The sequence below is a fragment of the Argopecten irradians genome, chromosome 4 (genome assembly GCF_041381155.1).
Source record: "Argopecten irradians isolate NY chromosome 4, Ai_NY, whole genome shotgun sequence".
In the NCBI taxonomy this organism is placed as follows: domain Eukaryota; kingdom Metazoa; phylum Mollusca; class Bivalvia; order Pectinida; family Pectinidae; genus Argopecten; species Argopecten irradians.
The window spans coordinates 36463356-36482711 of NC_091137.1; the positions used below are offsets into that span (position 1 = coordinate 36463356).

Genomic DNA, 19356 nt, shown 5'->3' on the forward strand with positions numbered 1-19356 from the left:
TATGATGTGAAATATATTAACAAGAAAAACAGTGGAATTGATAACACGCAAATTATTTTCTGATAATTAAGAAATATTCTGATATGCACAACAACACTTAGACATTGCAAATAAGCAAAAATACAGAAGAAATGAAAATGTCATGAACACGCATATATGTAAATCTAATAATGGAACATAATAACTGAAGTTAAATTCATTTTCCCCATATTTCAGGATACTACACAAGTGTCACTTGCATGATATAATTGTTTTTAGTGGATAAGCGGTTATACCATTCGTACTGTGAAATTATCTCCCTTTGAATATGATAATAGTAAAATCAGACCCACTCTATAAGGTGTTACTAATCAATACTGAGGGGGTAAAACTGTCACAGCAAGATTTTTGAAAGGACTTATCACAGTGCAAACTTAAATATTTATTTTATGTATCTGGTGTCTATGTTCTACGTACATTATAATAAATCTTAATTTCTGAAAAGGAATTTCATAATCCAGATCCTAATTCTATATAAATCAATCTTTACATGAAAATTTTACCTCTGAAACGAAATCAATAGCATACCCTTATGGGTGAAAAAGCAGCTTTGAATGATCGCATGCAATATAATGCAAATATTTATTCCAAACCTAATGATTAAGTGCTGATTTATTAAAGTGCACCAATACTGTACATGCTAATTAAAAGATGAAATTTTGTGGAATGTAAATTCATTGAAAAAAAACACACCTGAAAATCAAACCCAACAAATGATAATAATTTGATGTTACTAGAGACCAATTTCAAAGTGACCTTAATTTTGAACGTTTGGATATAACAGCATTTTCGAGCTCAAAGAAATGTCATATTTGATATCCATGTAGCTAAAATAGGCTTAGTACCACACTCCCTCAATATTGATTAGGAAAAATATCATAGAATAATGATATCCAAAAAAGACCTTGCAATTGAAATCATGGAAATTATATTTATACCGTGAAAGAATTCGGGACATGAAGGGTAGGCTTTTTCTACCTCCATCACCAGAGAGCCGCCTTCTGCCACGTGTCATGCTGTAACCTATGGTAAATACACAATGAAAAGGTCCAGTAAAACAAAGACAGGAAATTCCACACCCACTTATAGAAAACCCTACTCAGTTAATATTGCCATTTGATCATGTATTTATAGTTTAGGCCCATACAATGGATGTGTAAAAGTTGAACTACAGAAGAACAAAAAATATTTGACTTTTACAGTATGCAAAATTAACTACAAAAATGCATGCAGCTGTTATGGGCTAGTTATACATAATGTCTATATACATCTTTAAACAATGGGTTTTCTTACATGCTTTATTTATAAGTAGGATTTTGTTATATATTAATGGTCTTTAAAAGACAGATAAAATTTTAAGTATACGTGTTGTAATGTACTAATAGTCTAAAAAGAGAGATAGAATTTAAAGAGACAATTCCATCTAAGAGTATATTGAAACTTGCACATATTTCGGATACAAACCAGTTCTAATGGAAATTGGATTAGTTGGTTTAACTGTGTTATGTCAGAAAAGCCCACTGTAGACCAATGTATGTGAACTGTTCAATCGCCATTACACATAGCCTTGTATGCCGAACCCTGACCCTTGCCTGTGTTGTAAAGAATTTTTTCTCTAGAACTTCTCAAAACGCTCCTTCAGTTGTGTTAACATTATTAGATGCATATTCTTGTCTAAAAATAATTTCATCAACTCCTCAGTGTTTATGTATTGCATTTGTTTAACGTGCGTGACTTTGACTATAGGGCTAGGGTACAGCGTACATGTTGTACCTGCTTAATCGTGTTGATCAAAGATTTGGAATTTCAATGATATTAATTAAAATACTTAACAATGTTGTGGAATTTGTCACTATTTCTTGTCAAATGTTTCATAAGGATTGTAGAACAATACATTTATGTCATATTTTGCTTCGTGGTTATGTAACGAATTAGCCTCACTGAATTGTCCCTGTAAGGTAGAAGTGGAAGTTATTTAATTTTAATTCACATCTGTACTAATTCAGGAAAGGATAAGTACAAGAGATCCCAGAGGGATCTTGGCGCCCACCAAAGAATGATCAATGTCTGACAATGGAAAGAGGGATCTTTTCCCTGCTTTTCAAACTTTTTCAAACACACTACATATAAAATTTGAGACAGATCGCTATAGTACTTTCTAAGAAATAGTGGTAACAAACTTCAACAATGAAATCTAAGATGGCGACCGGTTGCCTATCTTGTTTACCGATCATTCCCGAAAGGCATTACGCATCAGTCCTAAAAGGTAATATGCACAACTAGGGTACAAGGGGAACCTATGCATGGAATTTGAGAAAGATCCCTTCTGTACTTTTTGAGAAATAGCGATAACAAACTTTAACTATCAAAATCCAAGATGGCCGTCAGTCGGCCATCTTGTTTGCCGATCGGTCCCAAAATACAATATGCACAACTATGATCCTATGGGAACCTGTATATGAAAATTGAGAAAGATCCCTTCAGCACTTTTTGAGAAATAGCAGTAACAAACTTTAACTATCAAAATACAAGATGGCCACCTGTCGGCCATCTTGTTCATCGATCGGTCCCAAAATGCAATATGTACAACTAGGGCCCTTGGGAAACCTATATATGAAATTTGAGAAAGATCCCTTCAGTACTTTTTGTGAAATAGCGGTAACAAACTTTAACTATCAAAATCCAAGATGGCTGCCTGTCTGCCATCTTGTTCACCGATCGGTCCCAAAATGCAATATGCACAACTAGGGTCCTAGGGGAACCTGTATATGAAATTTGAGAAAGATCCCTTCAGCACTTTTTGAGAAACAGCGGTAACTATCTTTAACTATCAAAATCCAAGATGGCCGCCTGTCGGCCATCTTGTTCACCGATCGGTCCAAAAATGCAATATGCACAACTAGGGTCCTAGGGGAACCTATATATGAAATTTGAGAAAGATCCCTTTAGTACTTTTTGAGAAATAGTGGTAACAAACTTTAACTATCAAAATCCAAGATGGCTGCCTGTCTGCCATCTTGTTCACCGATCGGTCCCAAAATGCAATATGCACAACTAGGGTCCTAGGGGAACCTGTATATGAAATTTGAGAAAGATCCCTTCAGCACTTTTTGAGAAACAGCGGTAACTATCTTTAACTATCAAAATCCAAGATGGCCGCCTGTCGGCCATCTTGTTCACCGATCGGTCCAAAAATGCAATATGCACAACTAGGGTCCTAGGGGAACCTATATATGAAATTTGAGAAAGATCCCTTGAGCACTTTCTGAGAAATAGCGATAACAAGAATTGTTAACGGACAGACGGACGAACGGACCACGGACCACGGACGAAAGGCGATTTGAATAGCCCACCATCTGATGATAGTGGGCTATTAATAGTAGGATGTGATAGAATAACACTGCAATCACAAATCAAAAATATATACCTGGTACAGAGAAAATCACCACAAACAGGACGACAACAGACTGCAAATGTTCATGCTTCATACGCCATACCTGGTAACCTGGTACCATATTTCATTTTTCATAACAAATATTATAAGAAACCCCCGCCCACATATTTTATTTATTTTTTTAATTTGGGGAGGTGGGGTGTCTGAAAATAAGACCCTAACTGCACTCAAAGTTTCCCTACATCCTAGGCCTTATATCATTAAAATCTGTATTACTATTAATATAGATGAATCTTGTCTAGTCTCAATCTGGTCTGGTTTAACTGAATAGTTAATTTGAAATACATTTTTGTATTTCACTAGTGATAACCAAATTTAAATAGATCCTTAGTTTCTTTAGATAATTAAAGTTTAAAACATCGTTCCACTTTTAAGACATAACCATGCAGATCCTCTCTGAGCTAAAAAAATGTCCAGCAATCATGATAATATAATGCATGCAGGCAAAGAGCCACTTTCCTCGCTAATATTTACTACAGACAATTTCCCTGCATTCCACTAAAAACAATTTCACTTGATATCTTTGTAGATTTGAAACCTCCCAAGGCCAAAAATAAACATTTATCTGTTGAAACATACTCATGTCTGGCCAGAATCCCATCACCATCTGAAGAACTTTACAAGTATCTTATTCCAAGTATACACTAATCATCCATTCGTTACCAATGTAATAACCATCCATATGTTACCATGGTGATGTTACCATGGTTTTTTTTGATCACACAAAATGAATTAACACAAAAATGATCACCAAACAAACACCACCAAAGGCAAACATACAAACCTCCGGTATAGGTGATAGGTGGGGGACATTATGTCAGAATTTAGATTAAAGTCCTTTTCTGAAAAGGTGAATACATTGACAAAATGTCAGAATTGAGATAAAAGTCCTTTTCTAAAAAGATGAATTCATAGACAAAATGTCAGAATTGAGATAAAAGTCTTTTTTCTAAAAAGATGAATACATAGACAAAATGTCAGAATTCAGATTAAAGTCCTTTCCTGAAAAGGTAGAAAATGCCTTTACAAAATCTGTTTTTTTCCTTCAGACCTAGCTATGGCTCTGATTTCTTGAAACAAATTTAAGTCAAATTTTCTCACAAATTGTATAAGGAAATAACTTGTTTGGATCAGCTGGTGCTTGGCTATGATTTGAGATAGTGGGGCAAGATCAACGAACTAAATCCTAAAACTCTATATAATTACTGCTCTAAAATTATGTTTGTAACCATTGGTATACAGATTTTCAAAATTAGTTCACATTGTACACGCTGATATGCACCAATAGAATAAAAGTTAATGTTAGTCTACATATCAAAGCCATGCAGCAGGGTAAACACTGAATCCAGTAAACATATTTGTTAACAACACCTATCTAAAACTGGATATGGCTGCAAGACATCAATGCCCTCCTGGAGGAAATCTGGACAGGACGCAACGGATGGACATGGACGCCACGGGATAGACATGGATTACACTATAAGGTTTGGGTTGGATTAGTTTAACATCCTATCAACAGCCAGGGTCTTGTAAGAATATGCCAGGTTTTTTGGTGGAGGAAAGCCGGAGTATCCGGAGTATAACCACCAACCAACGGTCAGTATCTGGCAACTGCCCCACATGGGATTCAAACTCGAAACCCACAGGTGGAGGGCTTGTGGTAACATGTCGAGACATCTTAACCTCTCAACTACCACAACCCCAGGAACACACTATAAACCAACCCCATGATATTCATGGTAGGGGCCCTTGTAATAACCTCCTCAATGTATCGGACAATTCAGTCCAGGACGGAGAGTATTAATTTGGTTTGATAAGCTCCTATTAAGAACCAGGTATTTAAGACATTGTCAGGTTTATAGGTGGAAGAAAACCGGAGTACCTGGAGAAAAACCACTGACCAGGGATCAGTACCTGGCATCTGCCCCACATTGTATTTGAACTTGTGACCCAGAAGTGGAGGGGGGGGGGGCTTGTGGTAATATGTCAAGAACTTCAATCCTCAATACAAATGCATGTCAAAATATGAATCTCACCAAATGCTTATCAACATGATTTACCAGGAGCAGAACCTAACTGATAGACACCACCTACTTGATCTAACACACTTTCTTCCCTCAGTACAGCCCATGTGTTTTATCCCATTATAATTCAACTTGTTATAAAATTGCTCTAATTCTTTCATTGGCAGGATAACTTGTAAATTCCTTCGACAGTACAGATTAATATCAATTACCAAACAAGAAAGCTACTGCTAAGCTACAAGTGAGAAGAAACACAAGCACAAAGCTATCTTTTAAGCTACAAAGTACAAGGTAAGCAGGCCATTTACAGCTGCATAGTTGCTTTAATTCGCCAGAAATTAAATTCCTTTATACTGGTGGTCAAATTAAATTCCGTGAACTTAAATAGATATAAATAAGTATCAAAGCTGAGATAGCAAAATTTTCTCTCTGCAAAGTTAAGCAACTATTCAGCAAGATACATGTGCACAAGGACAGGAGCCTTCTTTAACTAAGAAACAAGTGCAAGTAAATGACCTTTAACAAAGATGCAAGTGAACAATATTGTCTTCAACAAATCTATTGTGTGTATCTAATGTTACGCCTATAGATGTGGCACTAGTCTTACCTGGGTCGGGTGTGGCAGGGTCTGGTTGTAACATTGTACCATACAAGCGGATCACCACTATGAGACAGCACAGCAGTATGGGTCCAAAAATGGCCCCTTCTAGCCCCATCCAATAGATACCTCCAGCAATAGCTAAACCCGTCATGTAAGGGTGGCCTCTGAAAATTATAGAAATTCAATGACAATATAGTACCTTATCAAGGACACTTAACCTTTCCTATAGAACAATCAAAATATAGGAAAATAGTCCCTTGTAGATAAGAGAGATTTATTGAAATGGATAACAGTTTTTCACAAAAATAAAATGGGGTAGCATAAATATTAATCTTCATTCTTAATAAGCCTCTTTTATCATCAATATATCTCACTATTTCATTTTTGTACATTTACTTAAATGTCCATATCCTAATATTTAGTGCTATATAAAGCATTAGAACTTAAACCAACAACTTGTTCTTAACTTGTCCTGTTAACAGACTTTAGATATAAGAAAAAGAAATCTGCTTACCCTTTGATTTCGCTGTAAATGGCAGTATCTACGACATAGGTCGGCAGCATGTGGAATATTACCAGGAGGAGGGCAAGGAAACCTTGACCTTGAACCAGCCAGAGTTCAAGGACAGCTGGAATGGTCGCCCAGTAGGTTCCCAAGAATGGGACAGCAGCAAACATGGCAGCCATCACTGATAAGCAGTAAAGATACAGAAAAAGTCAGACACCACAGATGGAGGAAAATGTTTTATAATGGAGCAGATCATTATATTGTACATGTATATCTAATTATGTTTGCTGGGATGAATATGATATTTTCACAATTTCCCGGAATATTGTCATGATCACATAAATTTTATTAATGAAATATTAACATATAGGCCTTGAAAGACAGATTGCAAAAATTTTGAAATGCTTCAATTTAATTTTATTGTCTTCATGTAAAATAATGAAAATTTTGACCTGTGTAAATACTAGGCTATACAATGTTTCATAAATCCAAAACATTTACAAAACTGTATCTAGAGCTTTAATTCTTATTAACATTACTTAATATTGTCTCCAAATTGTAAATCTTTCAATTTTAAGTGATTTTACACCTGTAACCCACCTGAAGGAATGAAGACGATGTTGACTCCGAACCAGGTGTGAGTCATCCAGGTATAGAAGCCATAAAAGGCTGCCATCTTTAACGAGGCCATGAACACACCGCTGTAGGTAAATAATCATATAAATATGTATTCAAGACAAATATTCAAACTTCATCAGGGTAATCTAGGGTCATGACAAACAGCACAGTTTTGTTTTTAGTTATTTATATATTAGTCATGCAACAGAAATTGTGATTGGTTACTGAAACAGTAATATGCTAGTCATGTAACAGAAATTGTGATTGGTTAAAAATATTCACTGAAACAGTGATATGTGAGTCATGTAACAGAGACTGTAATTGGTTACTCACTGAAACAGTAATATGTGAGCCATAAAACAGAGATTGTGATTGGTTACTTACGTAATAGCTTCCTCAACAGCTTGACCAATCACACTGGTTCCTTGTGTGGGACTAAGATTGCTGAACCATTCCAACGGCTTGTACTGATTACCACTAGTGGCCAGCAGGTAAAATAAGGTGGTCAGGAAAATTACCTACAGGACATAGACAGATTACCGTAAACAATTATGTCAGGACAGACACAGATTACCTGTAAACATTTAAAATCTATTTCTTTTATTGATGCTAGGAAACATGCTGACAAAATACCAGTAATACATGTACAACAAATTTCAAATTCACAAAAATGAATAATGAAATATGAACTTATCAACATATAGCCTTAAAAAGCAGTTGTATGTTCAGACGTATTAAACGATTCCTCCACATCTGGGTTGCTACTAATAATCCCATGAGGGGTAGTTGCAAGAAATGGACCTTAGGTACTTTGGCTTTTTCCACCTATCCTTAAATGACCCTGGCTGTTAATAGGACATATATGAACCAAACCAATCCAATATCACTTAAATTGTGACTTAACCCCTTAACTCCCAAGAATTTTTAGCAGAGTTCTCGAAAATCTGACATTTTCTTTCAAAGTGATTTTTCACCCTTTTGCAGCAATATTTTTGGTAATCAACCCATATATATTTAGAAACTTCAGATCACAACCTTTTCAAATTTTGTAAGAAAAATGGTGTTTTCACATTAATTACGTTACCATAGCAACCGAAATTTTGGACTTTTACAAAAAAGTTAAAGTTTCTTACATTTATAACTCTTAAGACAATGAAAGTTATTTAGATGTCAATTTATCAACCTAACAATCAAGTATATTATTGCAGAAGGGTAAAAAATTTTATCGAATGCCATAATTTCAATTAAATTTGGAATATTACCATGGTTACCAACAAAATTAAAAACCGATGATTTTTGAAAATGCTTGAATTAGTGTTTCACCTGTCTTACTTCATCTAGAGAAAGTTTGTTATATATTTAACAGGCTTAGTGATCTTTTACCTTTCGTATTAATTTCAAAAGAGAACGTGGTCAGAATTGGTATCTAATCATTAATCTTTTGCGTAAAAAATGTTACCATGGCAACCAAAATATAAACTACGGAAAAATGCGATTTTACACTGATAGAACCATTTTCATGGGCTTCCAGTTGACTAAAATATCGAAAAAAATGTAATGTGTTTCAAAATCGTTTGTTTGACATGTTACTGTTTATAATATTAAATATTTATATTATTACTCAGATCATTTCAATTTTTTGGAACACCAAAAACCAACATCATAACCCGTATGTCATTGTAGCAAGCTGGCTTACAAATATTTATCAAGATGTTTAGATAATATATCTAAAGATATATTTGTACACAATAAAAAATGCAATGCGGTACTCTCAGAGTATACTACAGTAATTTGTAACTTACCAACATTGTATAATGCCAGTTTCTTTAGTTTAACCACACAAAAGTATCAAGATAATACATGAATACAGAGTAAAAGACTAGCAAACAGCTTTTGTTTTTTCTTGACAAAATTTGTGTATTCTACATGTACATGTACTCATAATAATTTGCATGTTATTTTTTTAAAGACAAAAACGCATATACATATTCTATATTTGATAGAAATACAAACCATCTCTATTAATCATTTATTATCTGTGTGTTCTATGTCCAGTTCTTTATTGCTTGGTTACCAAAAAGACAACCTTATATATATACAATGTATATATATTATGGTAGAAGCCCTCACTTTTTCCCAGATATACATCTATATACATTTGCAAAAAATGCATCGTACATATATGTGATGTATACCTTGTCCATATTGTAGATACCATGTAATGTAGTCGCTAAAACTGTCTATATTGTTAGGCTTTTTTTTATATTTTTTTTTGTCAATATATTTGGCAAAATAAAAAAGAAACCTAATAATATAGGCAGGTTTAGCGGACTACATGTAATGCACATACTTGTGTGTTATTGACTCTTGACCATATTGCAGATACACTGCATACAGTGTGTACATTCATGTATATGTGATATGACTTGACCATATTGTAGATACACTGTGGTGTCTACATATATACATGTATATTATCTCTTGACATATTGGTCATACAAGTGCAATGTCTACAAACATGCATATGTACATGTGTTAAATTATGTATTGACCATAGTGTAGATACATGTACACTGCCGTGTCTTTACATGTTTATGTTTTATGTATATACCATATTCTATTGTAGATGCACTGCAATGACTACACATGTATATGTCTAATGTCTTGACCATATTGTAGATACACTGCAGTGTCAACAGATATATGTGTGCTATGTACTGACCATATTGTAGGTACTCTGCAGTGTCTACAGATATATGTGTGTTATGTACTGACCATATTGTAGATACACTGTGTGTCTAAATATGTATATGTTTATGCATTGACCATATTGTAGATAAACTGCTGTGTCTACACATGAATGATACGCTGCAGTGTCTACATATATTATTTACATATATGCCCAGATTCATATGCCAAATAATTTTTCTGAATAACAGGTTCATTTGTTTCTTTTCTTTGCCATATATGAACGTTATTTCTTGACCATATTACAGTATCTACATAAGCATGTGCATTGCATGTACTACGTCTTATTCAGATTGTAGACACACTGCAGTGTCTACCTGTATATATGTTATGTATTGTAATACACCTATGTGGTTTTTGTTTAGTCATACTTGTGTGATAACAATTCCAAAGAATTGACTTCATCTTTACTACATGTGCACTTTTGATATAGCTATGAATAAATCCATAAACATGCATCTGAACATTGTTTACTCTTTTTATAAATGATTTGCTAAAGATAAAACAAATGTATTATTTCAACAAGAAACAATTAAAAAATCATATATGATTATTTTAATAAAGAAAGCAGAAAGACATGATGAAAATGCTGAGTCTTATTACAGGGTTATGTTAAATACATCTAACGCCTTTCCAAATTGTAATTTTAAAATTAACTTCCCTACATTTGTGTAACATACATGTACATTTTTTAGCCTAATCTTTTTCTGGACAAATATCAATAGTATCTCTATCACAGAGCATAATATTTTACATTTGTGTCAATTGAAGCATGAAGAACTTTACAGGCAAAATATGTTTATACATTTTGTATCTCTTAAGGTGCCCTGTCACTTCCCATCAGAAAACCATAATTTGGATTACATGTAAATGCATATGCAGTATAAAGAAGATGATGCATAAGATTCAGTGGACTTATTTGTATGATCAGACAACCTGCATTTTTAATGTTTTTAGTGCAAATAGTACATTGCATGTATCAATCTTTGATTTGAGATTAAGAGCAGAATTTTTATTGATACTGAATCTATCTGTATACATGATGTACATGTATAGGTATGTATATGAAAGGTGTCATTATTCTAAATGATTGTATCTCTGCAACTTTCACTATATAAGTTAACATGATCTATCCAAATTGGAACACTTTTTGAAGAATTGTAAAAAAAATGTAGAACTCTGTGTTTGTGTCAGGATCCCCCTAAAACTTCAAAACATAGATTCCTTTGTTTTCATGTCAATAAACTATTTTTGCTAAACTGTACTGGATTAATTAGTTGACCTCCTCCTGGAGGACATTTCTAGTTTGTATTTGAAGAACAAATTCATTACAGTAAAATTTGAAGAATCATATTTTAAAAAAAAATATAAAAAAATGATCTGGATATTAAATATCATTATAGATTATCTAATATATTTTGTCATTGACACTTGAATTGTTTATTTCCATTACTTGTAATCAGTAACTTTCTAAATATCAAACAAAATGTATATATTTAAAATAAAGATAAGATGTCATAGTCAGTATTTGAAGTTAATCTAGTATTCCAATCCACAAAATATGTATGGGTATATATATCGTATCAATGTTGTTGTTTTTTATATTTACACGGCATGTACATGTAGCTTATGTATATATGTGTTTAGTTCTATTGGTATGGTTACGGCATATTAGGTACAATGTATGTTTCGTATTTTTGTGCTCAGGAAACTTCGCATCGTGTCCGGCATACTTACACGCATGCACATTGTACATGTGTCACGTACGTACAGTAGATCGACATGTATATCGGCTGATAACACAACCATGTTAATTAGGTCCTCAGTGATTATGACAGTGTCACTCATAAGATGTCCTAGTCAATCAATACTAACAATTTAGCTATAAATATGCATGCGGGCCACCGTAGAAAATAATCGGCGTCGGACACGTGTGCTTCAATACATGTAACTTTTAGAAATGAAAGTCCGGGGAAATCCCCGTTACTATAAATAGTTTTCTGTGTCGTCGGCAAGATTTATTTGCTGAATTAATTTAATTTTTGAATACAGTCAAAGAAATCACTGTAAACATGTTTCTTGACATTTTTGCATAAGAGTTTAGAATTTTTTAACTGCAAAATTGAGGACCATTATCCGTGTGTTCTGGTAAAGTCGCCGATCGGTTTCGCACAGGTGCTTGTGAAACCGATCAACGTCAAGTCGCGGAACTGAACAATTTTCCGTGGATACATCTGTTGAGAACTAAAATACTCATTGAGGAGATGACAAAGTTAAGGTGGGCAGTACCTCCCCTGAACACTACAGACAGTGTGGCTGTGACTAGACTTGGTAGAGAACTAAAATACTTATTGAGGAGATGACAAAGTTAAGGAGGGCAGTACCTCCCCGGAACACCACAGACAGTGTAGCTGTGACTAGACTTGATAGAGAACTAAAATACTTACTGAGGAGATGACAGAGTTAAGGAGGGCAGTACCTCCCCCAAACACTACAGACAGTGTGGCTGTGACCAGACGTGGTAGAGAACTAAAATACTTACTGAGGAGATGACAAAGTTAAGGAGGGCAGTACCTCCCCCGAGTACCAAAGACAGTGTGGTCATGACTCGACTTGGTAGAGAACTAAAATACTTACTGAGGAGATGACAAAGTTAAGGAGGGCAGTACCTCCCCCGAGTACCACAGACAGTGTGGTCATGACTCGACTTGGTAGAGAACTAAAATACTTACTGAGGAGATGACAGAGTTAAGGAGGGCAGTACCTCCCCCGAGTACCACAGACAGTGTGGCTGTGACCAGACTTGGTAGAGAACTAAAATACTTACTGAGGAGATGACAAAGTTAAGGAGGGCAGTACCTCCCCCGAGTACCACAGACAGTGTGGCTGTGACTAGACTTGGTAGAGAACTAAAATACTTACTGAGGAGATGACAAAGTTAAGGAGGGCAGTACCTCCCCCGAACACTACAGACAGTGTGGCCGTGACTAGACTTAGCACCAGGTTCATATTCCCCTTCAGGACGATCCACACTGAATCTATAACCTGAAACGGTAAAGTTAATTTTCAAAATTGAAACGCAAGAGAAATGAAAACATCTTTTACCATGATTGGATAAAGTGATTTTTCTTTAACTTGAATATTTGCTACTATGTAACACTTAACATCTAATTTTGATGGTAATTTCACAGCAATTTTTGAAATCTTATTTTGGCAATTTTTGGGCAATAAATTAATGAAAGATAAATTCCACAATGAACAGACTATTTCAAACATCATAAATTATGTTTAACAGAATGTGAAAACAGGAATTTGATAATTATCTTTATTAGATAATAACTGAACATTAAAAATTTGGCCTAACTTACAGACATGAATGTTCCGATATTGTCCTTAACAAAGGCTATGATTTGACTGATGTTGAAGGCATCCCCCTGGGATACCACCTCCCACATAGAGTTGACATTGATCACATCTGTGGGAAGAACGTTAAATCCCGCAGTTTTCTGGAGACTGCTACTGGTATCATTCTGTTGGGGCAACAAAGACACCAAATTAATACGTTACTGGCACACATACTGGTACATGGAGTTTTGTTTTCCAAGTCATTAATACTTTACTGGCACACATACTGGTACATGGAGTTTTGTTTTCCAAGTCATTAATACTTTACTGGCACACATACTGGTACATGAAGTTTTATTTTCCAAGTCATTAATACTTTACTGGCACACATACTGGTACATGAAGTTTTATTTTCCAAGTCATTAATACTTTACTGGCACACATACTGGTACATGAAGTTTTATTTTCCAAGTCATTAATACTTTACTGGCACACATACTGGTACATGAAGTTTTATTTTCCAAGTCATTAATACTTTACTGGCACACATACTGGTACATGAAGTTTTATTTTCCAAGTCATTAATACTTTACTGGCACACATACTGGTACATGGAGTTTTATTTTCCAAGTCATTAATACTTTACTGGCACACATACTGGTACATGAAGTTTTATTTTCCAAGTCATTAATACTTTACTGGCACACATACTGGTACATGGAGTTTTATTTTCCAAGTCATTAATACTTTACTGGCACACATACTGGTACATGGAGTTTTATTTTCCAAGTCATTAATACTTTACTGGCACACATACTGGTACATGAAGTTTTATTTTCCAAGTCATTAATACTTTACTGGCACACATACTGGTACATGAAGTTTTATTTTCCAAGTCATTAATACTTTACTGGCACACATACTGTTACATGAAGTTTTATTTTCCAAGTCATTAATACTTTACTGGCACACATACTGGTACATGGAGTTTTATTTTCCAAGTCATTAATACTTTACTGGCACACATACTGGTACATGGAGTTTTATTTTCCAAGTCATTAATACTTTACTGGCACACATACTGGTACATGAAGTTTTATTTTCCAAGTCATTAATACTTTACTGGCACACATACTGGTACATGGAGTTTTATTTTCCAAGTCATTAATACTTTACTGGCACACATACTGGTACATGAAGTTTTATTTTCCAAGTCATTAATACTTTACTGGCACACATACTGGTACATGAAGTTTTATTTTCCAAGTCATTAATACTTTACTGGCACACATACTGGTACATGGAGTTTTATTTTCCAAGTCATTAATACTTTACTGGCACACATACTGGTACATGGAGTTTTATTTTCCAAGTCATTAATACTTTACTGGCACACATACTGGTACATGGAGTTTTATTTTCCAAGTCATTAATACTTTACTGGCACACATACTGGTACATGAAGTTTTATTTTCCAAGTCATTAATACTTTACTGGCACACATACTGTTACATGAAGTTTTATTTTCCAAGTCATTAATACTTTACTGGCACACATACTGGTACATGAAGTTTTATTTTCCAAGTCATTAATACTTTACTGGCACACATACTGTTACATGAAGTTTTATTTTCCAAGTCTTTTTGTTTTATACAATAATCTCATGTGATGCTTGTTTCCGTGGTAACCACTCATAATGTGCTGGTCCTTACACAACAGGTCTTATACTAACAGATTTAGAGGGTTAACCACTGACTTTATTTAGGGTAGGCTGTTCCATCTAATGTGTTAATATATGTGGATTAGAATGAATATACGTACCAGGCCTGCTTTCGGCCGGGTACAAGTTGGTCCCTATGTGTCATAGTGGAGCACTGCCTCCAAAAATCACTCGGCATAGTTTTCTATACTTTTTTGTAGGTTTCCAATTATTTCATGTGTATCCATGCATTTACATATTATTTTTGTCCAAAACAAACATAACCATCATTCTTAATATCTACCGTACCACTCACAACACGTTTAATTCACAATTTGTGGACTTGCCATATAAATTCCCTTCAGAAAGCCCTTCATATGTATTATGTAAAAAAAAAAAATGCCTCCATGAGAATTTGATGTTTTATGTGGTTCAGTTTTATTGCCAAGTAGGTAAGCAATATCAAACAAGTACGATAAAATGCAAACAAACGTTTTATTATGCTTTGCATAATCATTACTTTGCTCCATTATAGTAACGGGCACCAATAGTAGCTCTAAAAAAGATGATACCATTTTCTGTCTAAAAGTCTTTTGAGCTACAATATTGCAGCTATATGTGGATAAACAACAAACCGCTGCCATTCTTTCAAACAGCTGCACACACATAAAAATGAAGTCTACTTACCCTAGTCCAACTATGGAATTATATAATCTACAAGACTTGCACTTCCAATCTTTCTGTTTGTCTTTACATTTTCAGAACATGCACTTTAGTTTGAAGATCAGTCACTGTAGACAACCAGCATAATCTGACTGTTTCCATGGTAACTACCCAAGTTGTACCTATCTCTATAGGACCTGTTTTTTACCATGATGTAGTCATGTGATACCTGTTAACTTACCCTGGCCAGCCAATTCTCGTACAGTCTATCCCAAACCTCCAGGACTTGTGTCTCTATCTGTGTATTGTTGGTAGAGCTCTTGTCCATACTGCCACTCACAAAGTCACGTAGCTGTCAAAATAATATTGATACCTAGCACCATATCACTATGTATAGAACCACATAAAATTCAACAAAACTTAGAAATGCGTTGGATTAAAAGAGAGAAATATTTCAATTGTTTTCCTAAATTGTAAGGGTCTTCAATGATCAGAAGTAATAAATATAGATATAACCTGTTATACAATATTGTTGTACAAAGTAGAGTCAAACTAGTCATACAGACTATCAAAGAGACAAACATAGATTAACTTAACAGACTGGTGGTCTTTATAGGCAGGTCTCATGGTCTATTGGCCATTCAGGATCACAAGAAATTGCGTTTTTGCAGGCTTTTTTAAATAAACGGAATCCCTAGATCATGTTTTACTGTATCGTGTTAAATACTTACCCTTGCTGCAATCCAGTTCCGTCCATAGAGATAAGCATTGCCAACCATAGAGTCCATTGCTTTCTGCAAATCTTCTCCATTGGGAAGCCATCTACAGAAAAAGATTAGTTAAATGGTTGGCTGAGATTATCTCCCCTTAAAGGTATATGGTTGTCTCTCATTAATATACCTTTACTTATACTTAACATCCTTATTGAAAAACAAATGTTAAGTAATTTACAAAGCTTAGTTAGTTAATTAAATTTTTTAGGCAGGATGGAGGAAGGGAAGCAGCTTCAATTATAGTGTATGAACACATCACAAATAACTTTTACTGTGACATTAGAGACAAATATGGAAAGGTATTGGGACTGCCCAATAGACCCAGTAGGAGATTTTCATTTAATTATCTCACATCATAGAACTTTACTAACCAGTTTCAAAATTCTAATAACGGTTTTTCAGATCAGCATTTCAATTCCAGGTAGTATGTTTCTAATGTTTAGCTATACTTACGAGTTGAATTCTGAGTTGAGAGTATTGTTCATAACTTCACTGGTCATTTTTACAAACAGCATACTCTCCTGTTGTATCTGGTAAACAAGAAAGTAATTTGTTTCCTTAAAGGCCTCATAAAGGTTTCACACAGTGACACTGTAATACTTTATACAAATACACAAAGCACATTACTTTTACTGTTTCGTACAAATATTTAATTCGCTAATTGCAGAAAAATGGTTGAATCATAGATACCCTGAAGACAGATTGTAAAAATTAAAAAAAAATGTTGACCCACATGAATAACAGACTATATACAATATTATGATAAACATATATAAATAGAACAAGTGAAAAGCTTCATTTTAAAGTCTAAAAATACTGAAAATCATATATGTACATGTACACCAGTAACTTTGTACATCTATGATTAAAGTCGATGAAAGTCATGTTCTCTCAAACAGGTCAAAAAAGGATACGGTAACCATATTTTTGTCAAATCACTACTGAATCAGATATGATATCATTAATGAGCAAAAAGAAATTTCAAAGAAACAAAACAACATCCCGGAGCAATACACGAGTGATCTTGCCTCGCTTGAGTGGAAAATCATAGCGAGATAAACTGAATAATCGTGAAAGTAAAAAAATGTTGTTTGTTTACACAACTGTTATATACACGCTGTACCTGTATAGCACCAAATATAACCAAGATGGCTGTCCCAAACAGCAGCAGCAGGATGAAGAGGACACTGGTCGTCTTGTCTAGGGACTGCTCTAGTACTGACACAATCTGGAAAATGGGAGAGAAAAAAGATATATATGGTTACAAATTACAATGAATACCCACATGTCATAAACGCGGATAGCTAATTCCATCAAAAGCAATACTGCTATACTTAATTCCCTCTTACTAATACATCATCAATGGTATACAAGCACCACAATCAATGATACAAAAGCATCTCTCAATAAAGGAAACTTTTCTTCAATCCAGTTGGTTATTAGAACCCAAGCTCCATTTTGTTTTGAAATTCAGCCTCTCACAATTTTCAAGTCAGAATCCTCACTTTTTAAGAACTACAAAACTCTTATTATATGATGATTGTTTGTTCTGTTTGTGTATCAAAAATAAACCCTTAAACACAGACATAACCTGTTAAATTTTTTACAGTCATGGTACCATACCTTATGGTCTCCTCGAAGAACCAGTTTTGCGACTCCCCTGATCCACCTTGGTGTAAGGACATCCCGTCTGCTCACTAACCAACTCTTCAAGGCGACCTTCACCCTCTCCACCCTCTCACCAAATATCCCACCACTGCCCAGCTGTATTACTGAACAACAAGAATGGTTTTCATTTTATTAAAGTATCCTATATATCAACATTTAAGAAAGTGTCAGGTCTTGATTTCTCAAAACAAACTTAACTCAGACTTTTTGTGCATAAGTTATATACGGATTAACTTGAATAGATTTTTTATGTTATGGAGATATAACACAAAAATCTGAGTGTACTCTAAATAAACCGCGAAGCGGTTTATGATGAGAGTACACTCAGATTTTTGTGTTATATCTCCATAACATAAAAAATCTATTCAAATTAATCCTTATAATTCAATTTACTAAAGATAATCTCTTCAATATTCAAAATTCATTTTGGGACTCTTTTGTCTATGAAATCATTACGCCGTCATCTCAGCCAATCAGAAGCAACGTTACAAACGACGACGCCATTTTTTCCTTTATGGGGCTGATAAAGTAAATTTTTAAGCCAATGAAAATGCTCGTAACTCAGACTTTTTGTGCATAAGTTATATACGGTTAGAAGAAAAACTTAATTTTGGCCTAAGTCTGCACTTTTGTTTCCAGAAATTGGAGCCAGATATAAGAGGTATAGAAACAAGAGGCCCAAGGGCCTTAACGGTCATCTGACTACCTTGGCAATAATCATATAGGAAATTAATTAGATACAGTGTCATGGTAGCCATCTTCAATTTCGGATCAACAAGAGATGTAACAAGGACATAGTCATTCAGATCCCCCGCCAATGGAGATATCAAAGCTGAAGTAAGTGTGATTGTGGAGACTTATGTGTATGAAAAAAACCAGGAAAAAGTGCAAAAAATGAAAACCTAAAAATAGCAAAAGGTACAACTAGACCATAAAATGAATGTGTCTATGAAGTGGAAATATCTCTGCTGGTTTTAGTTTTATGCTCCGGAAATGAACCTGCTACAAAAATATGATATTTTCAGCAATGTTTCTATGGTTACAGAAAAAAGCACAAAAAGTGAAAACCTTAAAATAGCAAAAGGCACTACTAGACCATAAGCACAATGTGTCTATGAAGTTTCATGGAAATATCTCTGCTGGTTTTAGAGTTGTGCTCCGGAAACGATTCTTACACAAAAATCTGCCATTTTCAGCAATGTTTCCATGGTTACAG

The 19356-nt window shown here is 34.5% G+C and overlaps 1 protein-coding gene across 4 annotated transcripts in view; it reads right to left on the reverse strand.

The window, feature by feature from the left end:
• The window catches only part of LOC138321510 (transmembrane protein 245-like), a 29823-nt gene that overhangs the window by 3791 nt on the left and 6676 nt on the right, over positions 1-19356 (reverse strand). Inside the window, exons 5-17 of one of the 4 annotated variants that reach the window (XM_069265244.1) lie at positions 18096-18244; positions 17596-17700; positions 16926-17002; positions 16431-16521; positions 15941-16051; positions 13361-13522; positions 12915-13037; positions 7629-7762; positions 7227-7327; positions 6633-6807; positions 6125-6282; positions 4278-4335; positions 978-1062 (exon numbers count right to left, since the gene is read on the reverse strand). In XM_069265244.1, the coding sequence (XP_069121345.1) occupies positions 1023-1062; positions 4278-4335; positions 6125-6282; positions 6633-6807; positions 7227-7327; positions 7629-7762; positions 12915-13037; positions 13361-13522; positions 15941-16051; positions 16431-16521; positions 16926-17002; positions 17596-17700; positions 18096-18244 (1484 nt within the window). In that variant the 3' untranslated portion in view covers positions 978-1022. The remainder of the gene's footprint in view (positions 1-977; positions 1063-4277; positions 4336-6124; positions 6283-6632; positions 6808-7226; positions 7328-7628; positions 7763-12914; positions 13038-13360; positions 13523-15940; positions 16052-16430; positions 16522-16925; positions 17003-17595; positions 17701-18095; positions 18245-19356) is intronic. The other 3 variants (XM_069265243.1, XM_069265245.1, XM_069265246.1) reach the window with 3 other exon arrangements.